The sequence below is a fragment of the Hemitrygon akajei genome, chromosome 22 (assembly GCF_048418815.1).
Source record: "Hemitrygon akajei chromosome 22, sHemAka1.3, whole genome shotgun sequence".
NCBI lineage: Eukaryota > Metazoa > Chordata > Chondrichthyes > Myliobatiformes > Dasyatidae > Hemitrygon > Hemitrygon akajei.
In genome coordinates, this window is record NC_133145.1 from 33,221,272 (window position 1) to 33,248,869 (window position 27,598).

A 27,598-nucleotide genomic window follows, 5' to 3' on the forward strand; every position below is an offset into this window, starting at 1 on the left:
TGACATTGTTAACTTATTGCAACACAGTCAATATTAACTTCTTTGGATCTACCAGAGTATGTAATCAATATCCTATAAAGAGGGCAGGGATTTCTTAATTAAATTCAGTTAGTTCTTCTATTCCAAACATAATACTGCCCCAAACAATGCCTAGCAGTTGATGTGCACCAATATTATGGGGTGAAATTTTTAGAAATGTGTGGAAATTGCATATATCAGTAAATGTTGAAATCTTAAAGGTTCCATTAGCAACAATCTGATTAACCAAAGGCTGCATTAATGAAATCCTTACATGCACAAGCCAATAAAAATCATTGAATATGTGTCCTATTTACTTAAATTAAATAATTGAATTTATGCCAGTTAATAACCATCTTATTTATTTATTTTGTGTTAAAATAATGCAGACCAGTGAAGCCTTGTTGACAATGCATATAAGATTCTGAATGATATATTGAGGCATAATGAAGTTTTATGTATATGTATCATATACTATGCTGAGATTCACTTCCTTGCAGGCATTCACAATAGTACAATGGAATAAAATAGAATCAATGAAAAACTACACATAAACACTGCCAGGCAACTAATACACAACAGACAAATGATACAAATATAAAACAGCCAAATAATAATGAATGAATGAATAAATAAACAAACAAACAAACAAACAGAGAACATGAGTTATAGAATCACAAACACAAGAAAATCTGCAGATGCTGGAAATCAAGAGCAACACATACAAAATGCTGGAGGAACTCAGCAGGCCAGCCAGTACCTATGGAAATGAGTAAACAGACAACATTTTGGGTAGAGACCATTCTTCAGGATTGGAAAGGAAGGGGGAAAGTCAGAGAAGGAAGGTGGGGGAAGGAGGAAGTAGTATAAGGCAGGTGATAGATGGAATTGAAATGAGTGACTACAGGGAGATCCTGCTTTTTTTTGCAGATAAGAGCGTATGTGAAGCTCTCCACTTCTTTCTGGATAACAGACCCAGCCAGTTCCCCTCTGCCACCACTCTCCTCCATCTGATGGAATTGGTTCTCACTCTCAATGATTTCTCCTTCACCTCCTTCCACTTCCCTCAAACCAAAGGTGTAGCCATGGGCACTTGCATGGGTCTCAGCTAAGCCTGCCTTTTTGTCAGCTACATTAGACAGTCCATGTTCCAAGCCTTCAACAGTATTGCTCCCCAACTTTTCCTACATCGACAACTGCATTGGTGCTGCTTCCTGCGGAGCTCATCGACTTCATCAACTTTGCCTGCATCTTCCGCCCTGCCTTCAAATTTATTTATTCCATTTGCAAAACCTCCCTCCGCTTTCTCGATCTCGCTGTCTCCATCCTTGGAGACAGTCTATCTACTGATATCTTTCATAAACCCACCGAGTCTCACAGCTACCTGGACCATATCTCTTCCTACCCTGTCACTTGTAAAAGTGCCATCCCCTTCTCTCAATTCCTCTGGCTCCACCATATCTGCTCTCAGGGTGAGACTTTTCATTCCAGAACAAAGGAGATGTCCTCTTTCTTCAAAGTAACTTCCCTTCCTCCACCATCAACATTGGCCTCACCTGCATCTCTTCCCTTTCACACATGTCTGCCCTCACCCCACCCTCCCACCACCACACCAGGGATAAGGTTCCTCTTGTCCTCACCTACCGCCGCACTAGACTCCACATGCAGCACACAATTCTCTGTAACTTCCGTCATCTCCAACAGGATTCCACTACCAAGCCCATCTATTCCTTCCCCCCCCCCCCAACTTTCTGCTTTCCACAGGGATCACTCCCTATGCAACTCCCTTGTCCTATTGTCCTTCCACTGATCTCCCTCCTGGTACTTATCTTTACAAACAGAACAACTGACACACCTACACCTCCTCCTCACTACCATTCAAAGCCCTAAACAGTCCTTCCAGGTGGGGTGACACGTCACCTGTGAGTCTGTTGGGGTCATATACTGTGTCCGGTGCTGCCAATGTGACCTGCTGTATATTAGTGAGACCCAGCGTAAACCGAGAGACTGCTTCACCTGTCTGCCAGAAGAAGCAATGTCCCTCTATAGCCAATTCCACTTCCCATTCCCATTCTGACATATCAGCCCATGGCCTCCCCAACTGCCACGATGAGGCCACATTCAGGTAGGAGAAACACCTTATATTCTGTATGGGTAACGATTTCTCAAACTTATAGTAATTGACCCCCCCTTCACCATTCCTAATTCCTGTTTCCCTCTCTCACCTTATCTCCTTACCTGTCCATCACCTCCCTCTGGTGCTCCTCTCCCTTCCCTTTCTTTCATGGTCTTCTATCCTTTCTTATTGGATTCCCACTTGTACAGCCCTTTATCCCTTTCATCAATTAACTTCCCCCCTCCCGAACTCTCAGCTGCTATCTCAAACTTCTTCCTCCCCTTCCCCTATGATCTTACTCTGACCTCCCCTTCTTTCCAGTTCTGAAGAAGGACCTCAGCCTAAAATGTTGACTGTTTACTCTTTTCCATAGATGTTGCCTGGCCTGGTCAGCATTTTGTGTGTATGTTACATGAGTTGTAGAGTCCTTGATAGTGAGTCCATAGCTTGTGTTCAGTGAATAGTATAGTATCGTGGTGAGTGAAGTTATCCATGTTGGCTCAAGAGCTTTTTTATTGAAGGGCAATAGCTGTCCCTGAAGTTGGTGGTATGGGACCTGTACCTCCTTCCTAATGGTAGCAGCAAGAAGAGAGCATGGCCTGGATGGTGGTGTTTTTAGTGATGTATGGGACTTTGTTATGGCAGCACTCTTTGCAGATATACTCAGTGGTGGGGAGGGCTTTTCCTGTGATGGACTGGGCTGTATCCACCACTTCTTATAGGCATTTCCGTTCTTGGGCACTGGTGTTTTCATACCAGGCCATGATGCAACCAGTCAAGGTACATCTAGAGAAGTTTGCCAAGGTTTTAGATGACATGCTGAATCCGTGCAGACCGTTGAATGCACATGTGGTGTAAAATGGAGGACTTCAGGTACATGAATCATTGGAATATCTCCCAAGACAGGTGGGACCTATACAAGAAAGAAGGTCTGAACCTAAACTAGAGATGTAATAATATCCTGGTAGTGAGATTTGCTAGTGTTCTTCAAGTGTGTTTACCCAGCCTGGTAGAGGAGAGGGAATCAGAGCAGGTGGGGTCTTGAAAGAGAAGATAGAGGTTAAGTCAAGTAAGTCTTATTGCAAAGACAGGCAGGGCCAGAATAATGAACACAGCAGAGATGATGGACTGGTATGAATTTATTTTATTCAAGGAGTATTAAGGCTAAAGCAAATAATTTTAGAGCTTGGTTAAAAAGAGAAAGATTGTAGAGTTATTTGTCATATGCATATTGAAACACACAGAGAAACATTTGTGTCAATGACCAAAGCAGTCTGAAAATTTGCTATGTATGCCCACAAATACCAACCCTAACGGCTACGTCATTGGAATGTGGGAGTAAATTGGAGCACCTGGAGGAAATCCCCGTGGTCAAGAGAAGAACATACAAACTCCTTTAAGACAGCGCAGGAATTAAACCCCGATCGCTGATCAGTAACCCTGCAAAGTATTATAACAACCGCTATGCTGCTGTGCTGCTCACAGAACTACAATATTATAGGATCTGCGTATACTTGTTTGAGAGAATGTTGTCTGCAAAGCGCCTGTGATGCTGCAAGTAAGTTGCTTGTTGTACTTGCACATACATAAACTTTTGGGGTGCCATGGTAGTGTAATGTTTAGCATAACAGTTTACAGCGTCAGTGACTTGAATTCGATTCCTACTGCTGTCTGTAAGGAGTTTATACATTCTCCCTATGACCGCGTTGATTTCCTTCGGGTGCTCTGGTTTCCTCCCACAGTCCAAAGACGCATGGGTTAGTGAGTTAATTGGTCGCAGTGATGTAAGAGCTGGAAGGGCCTGTTACAATGATGTAACTCTAAATGTAAGAAAAACATTGGCTCTGACAAATCAGCAAACCCTTCAAAGGACTTGCCTGATGAAAGCAGCTCTGACATTTTTCAAGAAATGGAATACCATCCAAGACAACTTGTCTTTTATAATTCCTACCCACCTGGCTTCACTTATCACCTTCTAGCTATCCTCCTTCTCCTCCCCCCGCATATTTATTCTGGTGTCTTCCCCCTTTCCTTTCCAGTCCTGAAGAACAGTCTTGGCCCATAGCATTGACTGCTCATTCATTTCCATGGATGCTATCAGACCTGCTGAGCTCATATTTTGAGTGCGCTGCCTGCTCTACTGCTAGCCCATCAACCATTCCAAACAAGTGCTCAGTGGCTCTGGTTTGGGAAGTGTGCCAGAGGTACACTGGTAGCACCTCCCAAACCTGTGAGCTCTATCACTAAAATACAAATGTATTCAGTGCATGGAAAGATGACAGCTACAGGTAAATTTCCTATCAAAGTACATTTATGTCACCAGATACAACCCTGACATTAGTTTTCTTGCTGGCATACGAGTGAATGAAGTCAATTAGGAATTAGGAAGATTTCACTTTATGCAGGAAACACTTGGAATGTGAAATTCGGTTCCAAAGGGAATGCTGGGGCAAATATCAAATATATTTTGGAGAGGAAGCTGGATAAAAACACAAGGAAGAATTAAGTTGGTGCTGGCAGAAGTAGGTTCATGTGAATTATAAGTAAAAATGTTTGAGTGATTTGATTCTGTGCTGTACATTCAATGTAATTCGTAGATGGAACTTGGAACACTACAGCACAGTACAGGCTCCTCGGCCCATGATGTTGTTTCCAACCTTTTAACCTAGCTTAAGATCAATCTAACCCTTCTCTCCTACACAGCCCTCCATTTTTCTATCATCCATGTGCCTGTCTAAGAGTTTCTTAAATGTCTCTAATGTAGACGCCTCTACCACCTCCTATGGCAGGACATTCCATGCACCCACGACTCACTGTGTAAAATCTAAACGAATAAGCAGATGGATGTTCACCAAAAGACTGCAGTGGTTCAAGAAGGCTGCTCACCATAACCTTCTCTATGGCAATTGGTAATAAACACAACCCTTGCCAGTGATAGTCTAACACCACAGAAAGAAGTAAATAAAATCATCTGTTCTGTAAATTGCGTGCTAACTTGCAGAGAATTGACCATATTGTGCTAGTAGCCAATTAGCAAGAAACAATTATATCTAATTATTAATAATCAGAATTATTTTCCTGCCACAGCTTGTGTTTCAGGAAGTAGTAAATGAAAGAGAGAATGGACACACCTGCCCAGCAGACATGGGTCTCTGCTTTTCATTGGTTACAGGAATGTAGTAGAACAGCAAGTTCAGTTTTGTAGTCAGAATGCCTCTTCTTGCTTCTCTTTTCCTAAGAGACACAAATATGTTGATTTTGTAGCACTGTTACTGATTTTGACAAATCTATCTGACGGCAGTGAGTAAACTTAATAGAATTCCAAACTTGTTCACCTGTGACCATAAATTCGTTGGTACATTCACAAAGAGAAATCAATGGATGGAAGGGGAAATTGTTGAACTTCTGTCACATTTCTGGAAGAGTTTTTCCGGGAGTAGAAACGTTAATAGGAGCTGATTCTATCAAAATATAACTAAATGGAAAACCTAAATGTCTTTGAAAATTTTAAATGGCACATCTTGCACATCCAAGGATATCAAAGGTTTTGGGGAGAAAGCTGGAGAATGGGTTGAGCGGGATATTAAATCAGCCATGGAGCAGACTCAATGGGCCAAATGTCCTAATTCTGCTTGACAGAGATGGCAATGTCTTTATGGGCGTAACATGGGCTGATTGTGATAGTTTTCCCAAACTTGAAAATTATGTGAATCTCTCATCATAAGTGTAACATGAACCCACAACACAAAAAAGGGATTTTTCAAATATTGTGTCAGCTAAGACGGCAGTATTTGGATGCTAAGAATTGACTTTAGTGAAGTTTGACTGAGGTGCTGGGGGTGTGGTGGGCAAGCACAAAGATTTTAAGGGGTTTACAGGGTAGAAGTAGGGATGACATTGCTCTTTGAAAGGAGAAGGCCAGAAACAATTTAATTAATAAATGATACCACATATTTTAATATAAAAATTAATAGACAAATTGCATATAGCAAAATTCTGATTATCTCTACCCATTTAGAAATCTGGATGGTTCTGCATATGTCTTGAAAGGTAATACTACCACACTCCCTTCCCTCTCTCCTCTCATGCAACAGGGCTCCAGTCCCCACAGCCTGACTCTTACACTTCCTTCCACTCATCAACACCCTGATTTCTCACATTTTCATCCTCTCACCAGGGCCCTGTTTCCCTTGCTCCTGGATACTGGATCCAGCACACATATTTCACGAACCAGGGCCTGTTTCCTGAACTCCTATTCTACTTACCTGATTCAATGAAAAATTTTATCCTTCTGTTTATCAAATAAAAAAAGTGAATTAACAGAGCATTGAAGTACTTGATAGATATCACATCCAATTGACCAGAAAACCTGCAGTGCAGCGCCATCTGAGTTCTGACAATGATGGATTATCAGTCTTACTGATATTGAGGAGACTAAAGCTGGAAGCAGATGATGGATGCCCACAATAAGTGGAGCTTTTTCTACTTTAAACACTGCTTTCACAAATTCTGGCTTTTATTTTAATAAATACCTCAAGGAATGAAAAGCCTTCGCTAATCTTCCCAAAATGCAGTCATTTCCAATTACCACGACTCGGGCGGTGTTGGGCTTCAGGTGCTTGATGCCAAATGGCATCACATTGCAACCAAACTTCCGATGAAGAGTCATATCATTGCTTGTTGCAGTATTGTCATAAATATCTGGAAAACACAGCACATTTTCCGAATCGTTGTTTCTTTTCCTCACACAGCCTTTTCTGGAAAGTTTGGTCTGATTCCTGTCACTAGACCTCGAAGGTGATGCGTCATTTCCGACAGTCGGGTCTCCACAATCTCTAACTATGCCACTGTCTGTTGACAGAACTGACAATCGCGTTTGCTCAAAGTTGTGACCATCTGTTGTTTCACTCATCTCAGAAGTGTCTGAGTCATTGTAAATGAAATCCTGGCAACCATCAAGTTGATTTTTAGCAAACTGCACCAATTCCTTCCCTGCAAGAGACAACCCAACAGCATTAGCAAGAGGCAAAACGACCTAAATGGATAATTTTACAGGATATTTCATCAACTTAGCAAGTTATGACTTTGTCTTCACATTAGGTGGCACAACAGCTACAAATAATTATAAGTAAATCTATATGTGGAAGGAGAAACAATTTAAAATTCAAGCCAATGAGCTTCACACTATTTTCTAATTTTAAGCAGTTCACCATCATTTGTACACAATGAAAAATAAATAGATTGGAATTTTGATAAGGAGGCAAATTGAACAAGATCATTAGTCCCTCCAATAGTGCCTTATTCAATCTTTTCACCACACCAAGAGGTAGATTCCTGGGATGGCGGGACTGTCATATGTTGAAAGATTGGAGCGACTGGGCTTGTATACACTGGAATTTAGAAGGATGAGAGGGGATCTGATTGAAGCATATAAGATTATTAAGGGATTGGACACGCTAGAGGCAGGAAACATGTTCCCGATGTTGGGGGAGTCCAGAACCAGAGGCCACAGTTTAAGAATAAGGGGTAGGCCATTTAGAACGGAGTTCAGGAAAAACTTTTTCACCCAGAGAGTTGTGGATCTCTGGAATGCTTTGCCTCAGAAGGCAGTGGAGGCCAATTCTCTGGATGCTTTCAAGAAAATTAGATAGAGCTCTTAAAGATAGTGGAGTCAAGGGATATGGGGAGAAGGCAGGAGTGGGATACTGATTGTGGATGATCAGCCATGATCACAGTGAATGGCAGTGCTGGCTCGAAGGGCCGAATGGCCTACTCCTGCACCTATTGTCTATACGACAATAAAGCCAAAGGCACAGGAGCTTATTGAGTTTGCTTCACTCATCAGGGAAGACTTTATATGCAGCACTGGTCCAAAGAATGCAAAGGAATTCACATAACTTCAGGGCCTTTCTAGGAAATGAAGAATTGTAAAGCAGGCAACTATGTTGCTGATTAGAAATGGATGCAGGTCGGAGGTTTAGTTTTGAGAAAGGATCTGCTTCTGGTACTAATGAGAATTGCAAATGATGGCTGGAGTGGGGTTTGTAACTAGGGAGCTCCAAAAAGTATTCAGGGGAAATGTTTGTAGAAGAGGTAGGATAACCACATGTTTTACCGTATTCTACTTCAGTGTACTGTGTAATGATCTAATCTATATGAATTATATGTGAGACCAGCTTTCCATCGTTTCTCAGTACATGTGACAATAATAAACCAATTCCAATTCCAGACAGTTTAGGCCAATGGAAAGTGAAAATTCAGTTTCATTCTCTCCCCACAGATGACATGCTGAGTGTCAGGGATTTTATTTCTCCAGATTTCCAACATCTTTTAATTTTTCTTCTTTCGATTTTATGGAAATACTTTGTTTCATCTGGGTGAAACGAAGAAGATACACTAAGCAGATCCAGTTCCTAACATTGCTTGTTTTAAGCAACACACACAAAATGCTGGTGGAACACAGCAGGCCAGGCAGCATCTATAGGGAGATGCACTGTCGACGTTTCGGGCCGAGACCGTTCAGTCCTGACGAAGGGTCTTGGCCCCAAACGTCGACAGTGCTTCTCCCTATAGATGCTGCCTGGCCTGCTGTGTTCCACCAGCATTTTGTGTGAGTTGCTTGAATTTCCAGCATCTGCAGATTTCCTCATGATTGCTTGTTTTAAATTTGTTGCTTGCTTCCAATAGTGTCCAGAGAGTATAGCAACTAATAAATCTGTGAGTGGGTTTAAAAACCCATTACTCAAAACAGCTTCAAGCATTGATGCAATATTTGCCCATTGCTGATTGGTCACTGTGCTATCCTCTTCTCATAAAATTAGAAATTGAGTTCAGAAACAGAATCAGAATCAGGTTTATTATCACTGGCATGTGACGTGAAATTTGTTAAACTAGTAGCAGCTGTTCAATGCAATACATAAAATAGAAGAAAATATAATAATAAATAAACAAATCTTTTTCAGTATACTTTATACAGTATACCTATATTGAATAGATTAAAAATCGTGCAAAGAACCAGAAATACTATATATTTTTTTTAAATGTGTTCAATGTCCATTTAGGAATCGGACAGCAGAGGGGAAGAAGCTGTTCCTGAATGAGACATCGCCAATGATGTCTGGAAGAGAATGGAATAAAAATCTACCAAGGCCTTCCCTTTTGTTTAATTATTCTTTTATGAGATTGGTGCTTTTGAAATTAGCTCACATTCTTTTTTTTATTATTATTATACTAAATCATCATTTTTAATCCACACATACACAGTATCAAACCAAAGTATACTCACAAAGAAGGTCATCATCCTTCCACATAAAAAGGCTGATATTTGGATTTGGCAATGGAATATTCTGTAGCCTTTCACTTGAAGGAGACACTAAAATACACCAATCAAAAGAAAACTACCTCAGTACTCAGTGTTCTAAAAAAACATTTCAAAAATAGGTCATGGAATTGCATTGTATAACATTAAAATGATGGAAATTGATGAAAATAAAATAACATTTTATTGATGGAAATGATAACAACTCAACACATATGAATTAAATGGATGGACCTTTTAATCCATGAGCAAGATTTATATACTTCTGGGAAGCTCAGCGTGTAGTGTTTATCCTTAATTTCTATTAACTGACTGGCCCCTTGGGCATTTCAATGTGCAATTAAACATTGTTCTCAACTGGAATCACACTTAGGCCAGACCGGGTAAGGACAATGGATCTTATATCCCAGCTGAGAATCAGAAATTAGTAAGGTTTTCCAGACAATCCACATACGGTCAGTCACAGCTATTGAAACTAGTCTTTTAGTCTAGATTATTATATTTAACTAAATTTTAATAGCCCAGCTGCCAAGGAATATTTTTACCTGTTGTCTCCCAAATCATTATTCCTGCTAGAACAAATATCATAGCCCCCTTTCTGATGAGTAGCAAAACAACTACTCTAACCTACCTTGTTGTGCAGAGCTGATTATTGCCCTGTAAAGTTGTTGCAACTTGCTACTGTGCTTCCTGTGGGCTGTAGTAACTTCCTCTGAAGAAAAACATGACTGCTCGGTGATAGCAACCACTTCTTGGAAATAGTGCTCAATCATGTTATAGGGTTTATTCTGTGAAGCAATGCTATTAATAGTCAGTGGGGTCATATTACAATATTTAGAATCACAACAACCTTTGTAATACTTCATTTGAAGAATAAACCAGTCCAATAAGCTTTGATTAAAGGTAAGGATTTAAGTCCATCTTTGATAGATGCTGCAGGCTATATCTTGCACCCTTTCTTGCTGTCAATCAATCAAAGCACATGAAATGGAGAAAATAACTCAGAAATCTTCCACACCACCAGAGGTGTGAACATATATAGATGAGTATGTGACCTTCTGAAAAAGAAACACACACACCACGGTATAAACGTTCAATCATGTGATGTGTATCTAGCTTAACAGTGATGCAACAGCTCATAAACTTAGAAGATAAAATTAACTGTAACTACTCAGTATGCTTCAGAAGTATAGAGAGCTGACAAGTGTGCAGGATCTCTCAATGCCTATTAAAACAAACATATGAAAAAGTCAAAGTGGAAGCAATTGATTTGTACATGCATTTGAAAAAGATAATGGATCGTCTCATTTACAAACTACATCTTAAAACTTCTAATTAAAATAAACTTTAAAGTATCGATGTTAGAGTGTTTTGCAAAAGTTTAATTAAAACTAAAAAGTAGGCAACAGTGCTCTCATATTTGAAGTTAATGGCAAAAAAGTTTGGTCAATACTCACAAACTTTTATCTTCTGATACCCCATTCTTACTAAAAGCAACAAAACCATATTCCAGAAGCACATGCCAAAATATCTTAAACATTCCAAACTAGAAACCAATAAATGTGCAAAACATGATGATTCACGTCAGGGACTTAAAATCATTGAGGGTAAAGCTCACTCAGCATTTTAAGAGAAATTAAATCATTGCAAAATTAAAGGCTTGCTTTATAAAGTGCAATTACAAGCCACTGAGTGAAAGTATTTGTTAAGTGCCAGTTAACTCGAACAGAAATATTTTATTGTTGTCTACCAATGACAGCCGGACAATTTTATCAAAGATTTTAAATTAACATACCACTCTTGTTACAGGGAGAAGGCAAGAGAATGAGGTCGAGAAGGATAATGAATCTGCCATGGTGGAGAAGACAAGATGGCCTAATCCTGCTCCTTTGTCTTATGGTCTTATATCATGGAGCCAACAGCAACAAAACAATGTCCCAAAATTCATTGAAAATGTTGAGCTGCCTACACTTATCACTCATTCACATTGTTTGAATCCCCTCACAATAGTTTTCTTGCAAAAGCCAACCATCTTCCTACCAGAGACAGCCTATAGAGTGCATAGAATGTTACACGTACATGTTCCTATCTTGTTACAGTCAACAAAAAGCTTACACATCAAAATGTTGAAAAAAAATCTTTGACAGGTAACTGAGTTATGCCTCTCCTTTGGTAGATTGTCAAAGCAGTCAGTTTTTAGAAATATTTCTCAATGGTGGAAACATTTGAAGACAATTAGAATGTGATCAAATTGTCTAGTCCATCGTTACAGTTGGTTTTAAATATTTACAAATGTATACTGCTTTTTAAGGGAGTTTGGGTGTTTCTTAAATTCTACATCAGTATTTCAAAATATCCATGAAAACGCATGACTTCAATTCTTGATATTTTTCATCACCCATTTTCACCACAGAGTAGTTGAAGGTTTCTAGCATATTGAAAAAAAAACATCTCTTTATGCTTATACTAAATCATTGTTGCATGATTTTCATGTTTTCATTTTTTTCCAACTTGGCCTTGGGTTTTCTTAAAACACCTAAGCTCAGGTTAATGCTTCCAGCCAAAACTGTAAACTCATTTTGACCTGTGGTGTCTGAGCAGAGATTGCATTATAGGATTGCTTAATCAGCTGAGCACACAACTTTTTTTAATCAGAAGTTTTCTTTACGGCATTACTTGGCTAATAGATAAATGTCAAAGCTTTATTGGCATTAAACTCATATTCAAACTTCCAGAACAGATAATATATGAGATATATAATTTTAAAACCATCTCATTAGTAACATGATTTAGTCTTGCTATCTGAACATCAAACTTTATAAACTGAAGTGGCAGATTTTAAATGGGAACTGTGTGATGCAGCTCAATTCTCCTTCTTACTTTTTAATCCTGCTTGAATTGACTCTTTGTGTGCAAGACCACAGGTGACTGGCACATTTTAAAGGTCTCTTCACTTGTCTTCTCTAGCTTTGGCAGAAGCTATAAAAGCCACACTATTATGATATGAGAATGCACCATGGAAATGTATTCTTCCTCTATCTGATACATATTAGTGTAATCATTCCATGCTATTATCTAATGTTCAATTACATATTAAAATTGATGATTAAATAATATTCAATTAATACAGTATTTAAAGATTTTTTAAAAATCACCTGTGGGATTTGTCAACTAAGTATCAAGATATATTTGACCAGCATGCCTACCTGCAAAGCTTCATCCAATTTGCTGATGTCACAGTTCTCTCCCAGTGTTGCTTGAATGCTGTGCTTTATAACATTACTCATACAATCAGCAGATGTGTCTCTGAGGCTAACTGAGTGGATCTCATTGTGAAGAGCATTAATGACTTCTTCAGAGATAAGATCAGGATCAGCAAAGATAAAAACTCTGCCAAAGGAAAATACATCAATGCTATCAAAGTATTCCAACTACTTTTGGTAGGCAATGGGCAACATCACAAAAACATTGCTCCCCCTTTATAATTAAGAATTGGAACAGGATTTGAGCATTCAGCCCTCATAATTAGCCTGCTGTTCAGTGAGATCGATCTTCTACTTCAGTTTTATATTTGCACAATAGCCTTAGATTTCTTGAATCATCAAAAACATATCAATCTCTGAATTAAATATACTGGAACTTGAGCTTTAACAGCCCTGTTATACAGAGAGTACCAAAGAGTTATTACCACAGAATGAAGGATTTTTTTGTTACTTCAGTCTGAAATGGCCAGCTTTATTTTGACACTGATCACTGGTTTTTGACAACCCAATCAGTGAAACATTATCCCTGTCTCTATGGCAATAAGCCTTTCAAAAATGTTACACATTTCAAGAAGATCATTTCTCATTCTTTTGTTCTGAGGAGACTGTTCAATCTCTTCTCAGAGAACAACCCAATCCTCCTCCTAGAAATCAACCTGCTGAATTTCAATTTCAAGGTTGGAAGACTGCACCTGTACATAACAATCCAGGTGTGGCCTGACCAGGGTCTTTATATAATTGTAGTGAAATCTCTTTACTCATACATTCAGATAATCTTACACTAAAACACAATATATCATGTACTTCCCAAATTGCTTGCCATAGTAGAAAAACAAATAGTGATATATATATATATACAAATACATACATATATACACACTGTATATTCGTCAGAATTAGGGAAATGAGGCCAAACTTCCCACAATACCTGAGCCCATGTGGACATTTACAGATAGCAATCTGCAATTTGCATTCACAAGCTAAGTAGACGGGAAAATAAACTTCCTCACCAGAACTCTTTGCTTTCTCACTATCTTGTGACTCGCCCTCTTTTGTTCCTACTGTTGTTAGTGTTCTAATAAATCTCTTCCTTTGTCATTTTAAGATTTAAGCACAATGTTTAAACACATTGTATATTTTTACATTACCCACTCATTAGACATGAGAATTGTTACCTTCAGTCTCAAAACTGAAACTCCTGAAATTCATGTTTTCCTTTTTCCTATAACCTCAAATCTTTAAAAATAGCTGCATCCTAAATACAAACAAATCTCAATTTTCTCCTTTACTATTTCAATTACATCGGTAGCTTGCACTTTAATACTTTGTGATTAGCTTCACTCTAAATGGGGAGTAAGATCAAAAGAACAACACCAAATTTATAAGAAACTGCCAAGTGACAAATGATAAAAGGTAAGAAAGATGCTGAGAATTGTGGTTGGTGCCAGTATCATGTCACATACCCTGCAAAAATAAATCGTAAAATTGGTCAAAAAGGCATTTGAAGAAACATTGAGAGGTTTACAAGAATAACAAACTGGGGCGCCACGGTAGCCTAGTGGTTAGCACGCTGCTTTACAGGACTAGAAACCCAGGTTCAATTCCCACCACTGTCTGTAAGGAGTTTCAACATTGTCCCCCTAACCACGTGGGTGTTCTGGTTTCCTCCCACAGTCCAAAGACCTACTGGTTGGTAAATTGTAAATTGTCCCATGATTAGGCCAGGATTAAATCAGGGGTTGCTGAGCAGCGTGGCTCAAAGGGCCAGACGGCCTATGCTGCGCTGTATCTCAATAAAAGATAAATAAAAGCATCCAGTATTCTCCTCCACTAGCAGGCAGACAGCTATAACACTATTTGGCTTCAAGGAAGTGGAATCGACATTTATTTTTACTCAAACAGGTTTGCCAATGAGACACCTGACGAGAGGAGCATTAGTGGTGCTTAGCCACCGGCCAGATCCACTTATGAAAAGCCTGAGATGTACCCCTCGAGTTTTCTCCAGGAATATGATAAGCTGCTGCAGTTAATACCCCCACAATGTATGTTGTAGGAAGAAGAAATATAAAGAATCCACTGCTGAGGTCAATAAAATGTTTCAATGCATACAAAATAAATGCAATTCAATATCTGCAAAGCACTATTTACACTTGCAGCCCCTTCATCTGATCTTGTGGTGAGGTTGTTGGTCAATGAGTCTTCACAGAGAATGATATGGTTCAAGTTCTTTAAATGAAATGTCACTCTTCAGTACCTGTACAAAAAGGACAGGTTGCACTTGAATCCCAGGGGAACCAATATCCTGGCGGGGAGGTTTGCTAAGACTACTGGGGAGAGTTTAAACTAGAATTGTTGGGGGGGTGGGAACTGAACTGAAGAGACTGGGGAAGAGGTGGTTGGCTCACAAATAGAGAGAGCTTGTAGACAGTGTGAGAGGGAGAATAGGCAAGTGATAAAGAAGGGACGCGCTCCGGCCGAAGGTTTGAGATGTGTCTATTTTAAAGCAAGAAGTGTTGTGAACAAAGTGGACGAGCTTAGAGTGTGGATCAGTACTTGGAGATATGATGTGGTGGCCATTACAGAGACTTGGATGGCTCAGGGACAGGAATGGTTACTTCAAGTGCCGGGTTTTAGATGTTTCAGAAAGGACAGGGAGGGAGGCAAAAGAGGTAGAGTTGTGGCACTGTTAATCAGAAATAGTGTCACGGCTGCAGAAAAGATGGACGCCATGGAGGGTTTCTCTACGGAGTCTCTGTGGGTGGAGGTTAGGAACAGGAAGGGGTCAATAACTTTACTGGGTGTTTTTTATAGGCCACCTAATAGTAACAGGGATATCGAGGAGCAGATAGGGAAACAGAACTTGGAAAGGTGTAATAATAACAGAGTTGTCGAGATGGGAGATTTTAATTTCCCAAATAGTGATTGGCATCTCCCTAGAGCAAGAGGTTTAGATGGGGTGGAGTTGGTTAGGTGTGTTCAGAAAGGTTTCTTGACACAATATGTAGATAAGCTTACAAGAGGAGAGGCTGGGAAATGAATCTGTTCAGTTGTCAGATCTCTCAGTGGGAGAGCATTTTGGAGATAGTGATCATAATTCTGTCTCCTTTACAATATCATTGGAGAGAGATAGGAACAGACAAGTTAGAAAAGCATTTAATTGGAGTAAGGGGAATTATGAGGCTATCAGGCAGGAAATTGGAGGCTTAAATTGGAAACAGATGTTCTCAGGGAAAAGTATGGAAGAAATGTGGCAAATGTTCAGGGGATATTTGTGTGGAGTTCTGTATAGGTACGTTCCAATGAGACAGGGAAGTTATGGTAGGGTACAGGAACCGTGGTGTACAAAGGCTATAATAAATCTAGTCAAGAATAAAAGAAAAGCTCACAGAAGGTTCAGAGAGCTAGGTAATTTTAGAGATCTAGAAGATTATAAGGCCAACAGGAAGGAGCTTAAGAAGTAAATTAGGAGAGCCAGGAAGGGCCATGAGAAGGCCTTTGCGGGCAGGATTAAGGAAAACCCCAAGGCATTCTACAAGTATATGAAGAGCAGGACGATAAGTTGTGAGAGAATAGGACCTTTCAAGCGTGACAGTGTGTATGGAACTGGAGGAAATAGCAGAGGTACTTAATGAATACTTTATTTCAGTATTCACTATGGAAAAGGATCTTGGTGATTGTAGTGATGACTTGCAGCAGACTGAAAAGCTTCAGCATATAGACATTAAAAAAGAGGATGTGCTGGAGCTTTTGGAAAGCATCAAGTTGGATAAGTCGCGGGGACCAGATGAGAAGTACCACAGGCTACTGTGGAAGGCGAGGGAGGAGATTGCTGAGCCTCTGGCAATGATCTTTGCATCGTCAATGGGGATGGGAGAGGTTCCGGAGGGTTGGAAATGTTGTTCCTTTATTCAAGAAAGGGAGTAGAGATAGCCCAGGAAATTATAAACCAGTGATTCTTACCTCAGTGGTTGGTAAGTTGATGGAGAAGATCCTGAGAGGCAGAATTTCTGAACATTTGGAGAGGTATAATATGATTAGGAGTAGTCAGCATGGCTTTGTAAAGGGCAGGTCATGCCTTAGAAGCAACAGACTGGGAATGCTTTGATTCCATGAAGAATCTGGAGTCCTGAAAGAGTCTTCAGGAGCAGGTTCTTAAGCACTTTTCTGCCTCCTCGCCTATGGTCCCCAAAATATTCTGAGTAGCCACTACAACATTGGGCCAAGAACTAAACTGATCCTGCAGCACTGCCTTAAGTTGTTATTAATTTATCAGCTATTTGATCATACTTACTTTTCTCGGTGTGAAAAAGTGTCATTTTTTAGCCCATGTTCAGAAATAATTACCCTTTGGTACAAAATGCCTGTAATATAATGGTCATTAATTAGATTAAACAGGTACACATTGAAAACCAACATTAATCAATTTTGTTCTAATCCTTTACATCCATAACAGTTTGTGATATCATATCTAAAGAGAACATAATTTCTCAAATATCTTTAATCAAAATAAATCACTTTTCTAAACGGCTTAAAACAGTAAAATTTATCTTATTTTCTGAGAAATGCCATGATTTTTAGCGATATGAATTTAACAATGCAGTTTGACAAATATAGATGTACATTGAACAAATAAAGCTAATGTTTAATGTCATAATTGATGATGGAAATACATTTGATAGAATAAACTTCTTCATAATCAGAAAAAACATGTTTGAAATTTGCTGAAAATGGTCCAGGTTGTACCAGTTAGTGTAACCGTCTGTCCAACAAAAATACATTTCACCAGCCAGACCATAAGACCATAAGGCATAGGAGCAGAATTAGGCCATTCAGCCCATCGAGTCTGCTCCACCATTCTATCAAGGCTGATCGTGCATTCCACTCAACTCCATACATCTGCCTTCGCGCCACATCCTTTGATGCCCTGACCGATCAGGAAACGATCAACTTCCACCTTAAATATACGCATGGACTTGGCCTCCACCACAGTCTGTGATGGAGCATTCCACAGATTTACTACCCTCTGCTAAAAAAAAGTCCTTTTTACCTCTGTTCTAAAGGGTCACTCCATAATTTTGATGCTGTGCCCTTTAGTTCTGGACGCCCCCACCATAGGAAACATCCTCTCTACATCCACCCTATCTAGTCCTTTCTACATTCAGTAGGTTTCAAGAGATCCCCACCCATTCTTCTAAATTCCAGTGAGTACAGGCCCAAAGCTGACAAACACACCTCATATGTTAACCCCTTCATTCCTGCAATCATCCTCGCAAATTTCCTCTGTATACTTTTCAATGACAACACATCCTTTCTGAAATATGGGGCCCAAAACTGTTGACAATACTCCAAGTGCGGCCTGACTAATGTCTTATAAAGTCTCAGGATTATCTCATTGCTTTTTATTCTATTCCCCTAGAAATAAATGCTAACATTGCATTTGCTTTCTTTATCACAGACTCAACCTATGAATTAACCTTCTGGGAGTCTTGCACGAGGACTCCTCAGTCCCTCTGCACCTCTGATGTTTGAACCTTCTCCCCATTTAGATAATAGTCGGCATTATTGTTCCTTTTACCAAAATTCATTATTATACATTTCCCAATACTGCATTCCATCTGCTACTTTTTGCCCATTCTTCCAATCTGTCTAAGTCCTGCTACAATTGCATTGCTTCCTTTGCACTACCTACCCGTCTACCTATCTTTGTATCTTCTGCAAACTTTGCTATAAAGGCATCAATTCCATTATCCAAATCATTGACAAACAATATGAAAAATAGCGGTCCTTTCGTTGGATTTTAAAAGCTTCCCAATCATCCAACTTCCCACTCATCTTTGCTATCTTATCTGTCCTTTCCTTGGCCTTTAAGCAGTCCTTACCTTCCTTTGTCAGCCTCTGTTGCCTACACCTGCCATTTGAGAACTTCTTCCGCTGTGGTACATATCTATCCTGCGCCTTGAACAATTCTCAAAAACTTCAACTACCTCTGCTCTGCTGTCATCCCTGCAAGTATCTTCCTCCAATCCACTTGGGCAAGCTCCTCACTCATGCCCCTATAATTCCCTTTCTTCCATTGTGACACTGATCCATGTGAGTTATGCTTCTCCCTCACAAACTGCAGTATGAATTCAATCATGTTATGATCACTGCCTCCTAAGGGTTTCTTTACGTTAAGCTCCCTAATAAGATCTGGGTTATTACACAACACCCAATCTAAGACAGCCTTTCCCCGAGTAGGCTCGAGCACAAGCTGCTCCGGAAAGCCATCTCATAGGTATTCAACAAATTCCCTCTCTTGTGATATGACACCAACCTGATGTTTCCAATCCTCTTGCATATTAAAGTCCCCCATAACAATTGTGTCATTACCTGTATTACATGCCTTTTCCAGTTGCCTTTGCAATCTCAACCCCACATCTTGGCTATTATCTGGAGGCTTATATGTCATTCCCATAATGGCTTTTTTTACCCTTGCAGTTTCTTAACTCTACATAGATTCGACATTCTCTGTCCCTATGTCACCTCTTTCTAAAGATGTCATTCCATCTCTTACCGACAGAGCCACACCATCGTCTATGCCTTCCTGTCTGTCATTTGGATACAAAGTATATCCTTCAATGTTAAGCTCCCAACTATGGCCTTCTTTCAGCCACAACTCAGTGATGCCCACAATCGCTAATTACGCCATGAGTTTGTCCACCTTATTCCAAATGCTACACGCATTTAAACACAGCAACTTCAGTCCTGTATTCTTTGCCCTTTTGAATTTTACCTCTGTGGTACAATTTAACTCTGCTCTGTCTGCATTTGAACCCAATCATTGGCTTGTCCTTCCTTTCATTCATGTTACACCCATCATCTACTTGTAAACCCACTGGCTCATCCTCAGCTCTATCATACCGGTTCCCATTCCCCCAGTCATATTAGTTTAAACTACTCCCAACATCTCTAGTAAACCTGCCCGCAAGAATATTGGTCCCCCTTGGATTCGAGTGCACTTTGTTCTTTTTGTACAAGAGTTGAGAAGTGAAATTAGTGCATGCTGACATGGACTGAAGTGAGTCTATTCACTGTTGTTAGAAATACATTCATTCAGGTTGGGTAGAAGTGTTTGGGGAGTAGGAAATGAATCACTTGGTTCATTAAACCTAACACCTTCCTGTAACCACACACACTCGTAAATGCCAAGACGTTGATGGTGGGGTGATTTAACAAATAAGGCTGCTGGTTGTCAAGGATAGCCATTACATGAAACCTGTAGGCACATACTGTAACACACACAAAATGCTGGTGGAACACAGCAGGCCAGGCAGAATCTATAGGAAGAAGCACTGTCGACGTTTCAGGCCGAGACCCTTCATCAGGACTAACTGAAAGGAAAGATAGTAAGAGATTTGAAAGTAGGAGGGGGAGGGGGAAATCCAAAATGATAGGAGAAGGCAGGAGGGGGTGGGGTGAAGCTAAGAGCCAGAAAGGTGATTGGCAAAAGGGATACACAGCTGGAGAAGGGGGAGGATCATGGGATGGGAGGCCTAGGGAGAAAGAAAGGGGAAGGGGAGCACCAGAGGGAGATGGAGAACAGGCAAGGAGTGATGGGCAGAGAGAGAAAAAAAAGGGAGGGGGAAATAAATAAATCAGGGATGGGGAAAGAAGGGGAGAAGGGACATTAACGGAAGTTAGAGAAATCAATGTTCATGCCATCAGGTTGGAGGCTACCCAGATGGAATATAAAGTGTTGTTCCTCCAACCTGAGTGTGGCTTCATCTCTCCTATCTTTTTGGATTTCCCCCTCCCCCTCCTACTTTCAAATCTCTTACTATCTTTTCTTTCAGTTAGTCCTGATGAAGGATCTCGGACCGAAATGTCGACAGTGCTTCTTCCTATAGATGCTGCCTGGCCTGCTGTGTTCCACCAGCATTTTGTGTGTGTATTGCTTGAACTTCCAGCATCTGCAGATTTTCTCGTGTTTTTGCATTTTTAAAGGCACATATTGTATGCTATGTGGCTCTCAGCAACCCAACCACGAATTCTGTGCCGTCTTTCTGCATGGGTCAGAGAATTATTTCATAATCTGGACAGCTGTGAATGGGACATTACGCATACCTCCTCATTTCCAGCCTTATGACAAAGTAAAGATCAATGATAAAGCAACAGGGATGCTAAGACCTAGGCGACAACAGTCTACATCACTAAAGATCAAGGGTTCAGGATTCATTTAGATTTTTTCCACATACCTGGTGCTTTTCTTTCAGCTTTTAACATGACTGCATATTGATGTCCAATTGTACAGTAGGGCTTGGGGAAGGATAGGAGCCCTTTGCAAAATGTATATGTTTTTTCATAAAGATTATCAGGAATATATGCAGCCTGGAAAAGAAAGTTGTTCATGACAATGGGGTATTTCTTAAGAAGTTTTGTAAGAAAACTTTTAGGCATCACTTCACTTCAGATACACTCCAGAGTGTATCAATCATTCATCTTACATCAACATTACAATATGGAATAGAAAATCTACACCACAGAGAAACCCAACGAGATAAAAATGGAAGCATTATATTGAAACTGAAATTAGCTTTTGACAATGCTGTGGTCTGTACTATACATTGTACGGTTTGATTTTATCCTGTTTTTTTAACACACTAAGAAGACCCATTCTTTTATTACTAGGAGTTCTACAAATCTAACCTGGTGACCACTTTGCCTCCAATTCTCCCTCCTCCTTTCATCATGTCCACTGCCTCTCATAGCAGTGTTACCTTCAAAGTAACATTTTACTGTGCCATTTCCAATGGAAATTCATACTTGTGAGGAAAGCCAATGAAATAAAAGCAGGGTATTACCTATATCCAAAGATAATTGGATTAATAAGTAAATTCCAATTTGTGAAGTAGCTGAATAGATAATATTTTAAAGTAGGGCAACACGGTAGTGTAATGGTTAGCACAATGGTTTATAATACTAGCAATCCGGGTTCAGATGCCACTGCTGCTTGTAAGGAGTTTGTACATCCTCCTCTTGAGTTTCCTCCGGGTGCTCCGGTTTCCACCCACAGTCCAAAGATATACCAATTTTGTAGGTTAATTGGCTATTGTAAATTGTCCCATGATTAGGCCAGGATTAAATCAGGGGATTGCAGGGCAGCGTGGCTCAGAGGGCTAGAAGGGCCTATTCCGCATTGTAAATCAATAAATAAGTAGATTTTGTGTAGCATTATTCCTCAAGTTACTACGAGATGGGAAGTGTCCATAGGAGAACTGCAGAGGTAAATGATGGATAGTTTCATTTATGAAGGCAAGGACAGTGGAGGCACAACACACACACACACACACACACACACACACACACACACACACACACACACACACACACACACACACACACACACACACACACACACACACACACACACACACACACACACACACACACACACACACACACACACACACACACACTTCCTAAATACAAAATGTTATTAAGTCAACTACTTATGCTTCTCTTATTCTGTACACAAATACTCACCACTGGTCTTTTTGTACCCACCTGAATGATAGCATACATTAAAATGTTCAGTAAAGGTAAAATGTAGTGCTTATTGTTTTCCTTTGCCTATTAGAGAAAAAAATCCAGTTACTTTAACTCAAGAATCGGTACTTAGTTTTTTTTCAATAATACATTAAGGGTATCTCATTTTCATTCATTCAGAAGTTCACAGTGCTGCTGAGAAACCCACTAGACCAAATCTAGCCTTGCACAATGGCTTAAGTCAGAGTTTGGACTATTACACTGGCAAGCAGGCTTCACTCTAGATTTCTAATGGCTATTTTTCTGCCATTAGCCCAATAAATATATATTGTTGATAGTAATAATATTAAACATAAATATAATTATTAACTATTTATAAATTAGGATGGCATGGTAGCACAGAGGTTAGCATAAAGCTATTCCATCACCAGCAACCTGGGTTCAATTCCACTGCTGTCTGTAAGGAACATTGTACGTTCTTCCCGTGACTGCATGAGTCTCCTCCGGTGCTCCGGTCCCCTCCCACATTCTAAAGATGTACAGTTTAGCAGGTTTGTTGGTGACTTGGGTGTAATTGGTCGGCAGGTCATAAAGGCCTGTTAACGTGTTGTATCTCTAAAAAAGTAAATTCACAATGTAAACACCAATGAGGTCAAAACATTCACAGACACTTTTTTGCCAAATGTGTACAATGTTTCTATTCTTGATTTTAAAACACGTTTCCTACTGCTATGGTCTTTAATTAGGAGCCAAAATATATTGAGATTTCTGTCGAAATGACACACTGCTGAAATTGCTGCTGAAGGCACATGCTCAGCGATTCAGGAACAGCTTCTTCCCCTCTGCCATCAAATTTCTGATTGGACATTGAACCCATGAACACAACCTCACTACTTCTTTTTATATATTATTTCTGTTTTGCACTATTTTTAATATAACTATTTAATACACATGTTTACTTACTGTAATTGAAATTTTTTTTTCTTTCTATATTATCATCTATTGCATTGAACTGCTGCTTGCTAAGTTAACAAATTTCACGACACATGCCGGTGATAATAAACCTGATTTTGATTCTGATTCTGATTCTGAAATCAGTAGACAGGATTAGTCACTAAAGCATTGTTACTTTCTTCTACATTAGCTGCGAAATGGACTGCAGAAAACCTAGTGTTTTTTAAACTGGATCTATTGGTCACAGAACATTTGAATTCAAAGGAGAATTCACAATATGAATTGCAATGATTTCTGACTGAGGAGCATTTTCTTTTTAAACTACTGTAAACAACATGCTGTGACTTGAATTCATGGACAATGTGTATATGCGGTGTTATCTGTGAGATAGTGCAGGCATAGCTTGCCATAATAGAACAATCCATATCATGCATTACCAGGGGATTATCAATCTTCATGGTCATTGACCATGAAGACTGTTTGAGGTAACTTATTTTTAAATCTTTCTTACTTCTCTTCTAATTATCGTATATCTGTATATCTGTCCACTTGTAATGCTACTGTGACACTATAATTTCCTTTGGGATCAATAAAGTATCTATCTATCTATTTTTTACATGTTTTATTTTAAATAGTTTCTCACCAGTTCCAGTTCACCAATGAGAATTTTAACCAGAAAATTGCTGCTGTATGGGTCTCGTCCGGTCTTCTTATGCAATGTCCACCTAAACATACCTGTAAGGAGAAAGGACTGTCATCATTTCAATAAATATTTCTGTATCTCAATTTCAGTCAATAAAAAGTAAAAAAACTATTCTAAAAAGAAGCAGAATTCAGCATAAACAATTAGCTTCCCAGGAAAGTATGAAACTTAGCACATACCTTCTCTCTATAAAGGGAAAAAAAACATTTTAACCACGTAGCTGTAACTCATGATAGGTGGATTCTAATATTTAAGCTCATTCAACTGAAGCTTTTCAATTTTTACATGACATACAGTAGTGCTGAGATAATTGCTTTCAATAAAATATAAATGCAATATGGTTTATAATGGTGTAAATTTTAAAAAAATGTTTAAAATAAATACAATATCTGAAAAAATAGCTATTTTTTGCTTTGTCTAAAATTTTGGTGATGATTTTACATTGATATTGAACCAGAATAATTGGAAAAAACATTCATATATAGTTGGGAATGTATATATTACTTATACCATTGTACTTGGCTATGTGGATCATCAAAAGGGAATAAAAGAATGAAGATATTTGGGTGTAATTTAGTTATGTACTCATCCAATATTTTATGCTGGGAACATTCCCTCTAAGGCACAATTACACTTGTCTCTACACATAACTATACAAGAAACTCACATGTTATTTGGTTCTGCGAGGAGCCAATTTTATTTCTACTACATGTAAGTTGGGCAAATTAAGTAACTTGGTGCCCCCAAGAGGTGGATATGGCCCAGTCCATTAGGGTTAAAGCCCTTCCTGCCATTGAATACTTCTACACAGACCACTGTCACAGGAAGATAGCATCCATCATCAAGGACCCACACCACCCCGGCCATGCTTACTTATCGCTGCTTCTATCAGGAAAAAGGAACAGGAGACTCACAAACACACCACCATATTCAGGAACATTTATTAATCTTCACCCATCAAGCACTTGAACCAGTGGGGATAACTTCACTCAATTTCACTTGGCCCATCACCGAACTCTTCGCACAACCTATGGATTCACATTTAAGGACTCCTCATCTCATGTTCTCGTTATTTAATGTTTATTTATTTATTGATTGATTTTTTTTCTTATTTGCACAGTTTGTTGTCTTTTGCACATTGGTTGTTTGTCTGTCCTGATGGTCGTGGTCTTATATGTTTTTTGGATTTACTGAGAATGCCCACAAGAACACAAATCTCAGGGTTGTATATGGTGACATGTCCAGACTTTGGTTATAAATTTACTTTGAACGCCATTCACTGCGTGTCACCATTTTTAAAATTCATAATGTCCTCCCTCCAATGGCTAATATATAAACAAACTTTGCATACAAAGTCTTTGCATGATCCTCATCACTTTTCCACTATGCTTCCCAACAACCTTTGCCCCTTTTAAAGGCTGTCCATTTAAAATTGCAGCCAGCATTCCAACAAATATCTTCATTAATATTTAATGACTAAAGATGCCAAAGAGATCGGTGAATGTATATCTTAATATAGGGAATTAGAATTGTTTAAAGATTTTTTTAATTAGAGTTTGAAATAGTTTTTTAAAAAATCTCTGATTTCAATTTTTGAATTTAATCCAAACTTTTGTGATTAAATCGCAGCATTTAGAGTGAACTCGTACCTAAATTACTGCTGGCTGCAAATTGTAGTAAACAATGAAAGATCAAAATAACTTGTTCTGGGGTGGACAATCTTTACTTCCCCTTACAGTTACACTATTACGACAACCTACAATTTGATATGCTCTTTCTTTCTCCCTCTATCTCGGCTACAAGCCAAGCCCTTTTAACACAAAGCTATCTTGGAGGCTCATCTGTTGATGATGCAGTGAGGCATAACTTCTGGCAATAGGCTCAAAAGTTCAAATTAAATGTATTATCTAAGTACTTATATGTTGTGATATACTACCCTGAAATTCATTTTGTTGCAGGTAATTACAGGAAAATAAAGAACTACAATGGAATTTATCAAAGACAACTATACATAGACAAAGAGTGACAAACCAATGTGCAAAAGAAGACAAATCATATGAATAAAAGCAAGTAAATAAATAATACTGAGAACTTGAGTTGTAGAGACCTTGAAAATGAGTCTATAGATTATGGAGACAGTTCAGTATTGAGGTGAGTGAAGTTACCAGCACTAGCTCAGGTGCCTGATGGTTGTAGGATAATAACTGATCATGAGCCTATTGGTGTGGATCCGTATCTCTGATACGGTAATCCCAAGGATTTGAAAGCTGCCAATCCTCCCCACCTGTGATCCTCTAATGAAGTCTAGCTCATGGACCTCCGTGTTCTTCCTTCTGTAGTCAATAATCAGTTCCTTCATTTTGCTGACCTCGAGTGAGAGGTTGTTTTTGTGGCACCGTACAACCAGATTTTCAATCTCCTTCCTAGGCTGAATCGTAAGCATCTTGGATTGTGTCAACATTAGTGATGTCATGAGCAAATTTACGTATGGGATTAGAGTTCTAGTCGGTCACACAATTATAGGTATAAAGCTAGAAGAGCAGTGAGCTAAGTGCCCATCCTTATGGTGAAGCTGTACAGATAGTGATGGTGGGGCAGATGTTGTTGACTCAGTCAGCCTTCCCTCAGTGCTGTACCAATTTGGCTGAGGAGTTCTTACTTTCATGGTAAACGCCCCATTAGATATGATTAACTGAAACTGCAGTGCCCTTTTTGATCTAGCACTGTTTTAACGCTTTCCACTCATTTCCTTGAATTACATCCTGGAGATAAAACTTAGCGTAGTTTCAATAGTTGCATTTACATGGGGTGTCTTTTCAATGCAGTTCAGGTGAAAGGCTGGATTTGAATGGAATTACATATCCACAACGGTGTTTTCAGGGTCAGAATCAGAATCAGGTTTAATATCACCTGCTTAAGTCATGACATTGTTGTTTTGCTGCGGCAGAACATTGCAATACACAACAATAAAAACTAACAATTACAATAAGTGTATATAAAAATAAATTAGATGGGAAAATACATATTTCAAACAAGCTAATCAGATATTAAAAGGAAATTCTCTCAACGTATGGCAAAGCTTCAAATAGCAGCTTCATTGATTGCATAGCAGAAGCACACTTGGTTGTTTAATTTTCTATGCAATAGTCCCTGCTTATGACCACTGTGAATACCTAAACCTGGGGATTGTCAAGAAGTGCAGGGAGTCAAAGAAGATATTGTTAAACTTCAGCAAACAGACTTATATCCCCTGCCATCCCCAAACCCTCTAAACTTAGAGCTTGTCAGGCTTTTGTTTTCGTAGGGTATGTTATAAAAGTACATGCATATTCAATTTCTGAATTTCTGGGGGGCAAATAGTCTTTCCTGTACAATTTCCTCATTATGTGATCTTGGTACAGTTCACAGCTCTTCCTGGTGTCCTTTCAGATCAGTAATCCTGTTATATAACAGGATAAAAGGAAAATGGAAATATTTTGTAAAGTAAGTCTGAAATCAGAAGTGGAAAGAGTGAGCAATTTCTAGCTCCTGGGTGTCAACGTCTCAGGATCTATCCTGATCTGAGATATATCGATGCAGTTACAAAGATGGCACGACAGTGGCTATATTTCATTGGGAGTTTGAGTAGAGTTGGTACGTCACCAAAAAAGAATCGCAAATTTCTACAGATGCACAGTGGAGATCAATGTAACTGGTTGCAT

At 39.2% G+C, this 27,598-nt stretch overlaps 1 protein-coding gene across 4 annotated transcripts in view; it reads right to left on the bottom strand.

Moving 5' to 3' along the window:
- Positions 1 to 27,598, bottom strand: part of LOC140714607 (phosphoinositide 3-kinase regulatory subunit 6-like) — a 104,050-nt gene that overhangs the window by 34,906 nt on the left and 41,546 nt on the right. For all 4 annotated transcript variants that reach the window (XM_073025948.1, XM_073025946.1, XM_073025949.1 and 1 more), the window contains 9 exons: positions 23,838 to 23,929; positions 22,259 to 22,324; positions 20,950 to 21,082; positions 17,007 to 17,076; positions 12,659 to 12,842; positions 10,084 to 10,240; positions 9,420 to 9,506; positions 6,667 to 7,126; positions 5,266 to 5,368 (listed from right to left, as the gene is read on the bottom strand). In XM_073025948.1, coding sequence (XP_072882049.1) covers positions 5,266 to 5,368; positions 6,667 to 7,126; positions 9,420 to 9,506; positions 10,084 to 10,240; positions 12,659 to 12,842; positions 17,007 to 17,076; positions 20,950 to 21,082; positions 22,259 to 22,324; positions 23,838 to 23,929 — 1,352 coding nt within the window. The remainder of the gene's footprint in view (positions 1 to 5,265; positions 5,369 to 6,666; positions 7,127 to 9,419; positions 9,507 to 10,083; positions 10,241 to 12,658; positions 12,843 to 17,006; positions 17,077 to 20,949; positions 21,083 to 22,258; positions 22,325 to 23,837; positions 23,930 to 27,598) is intronic.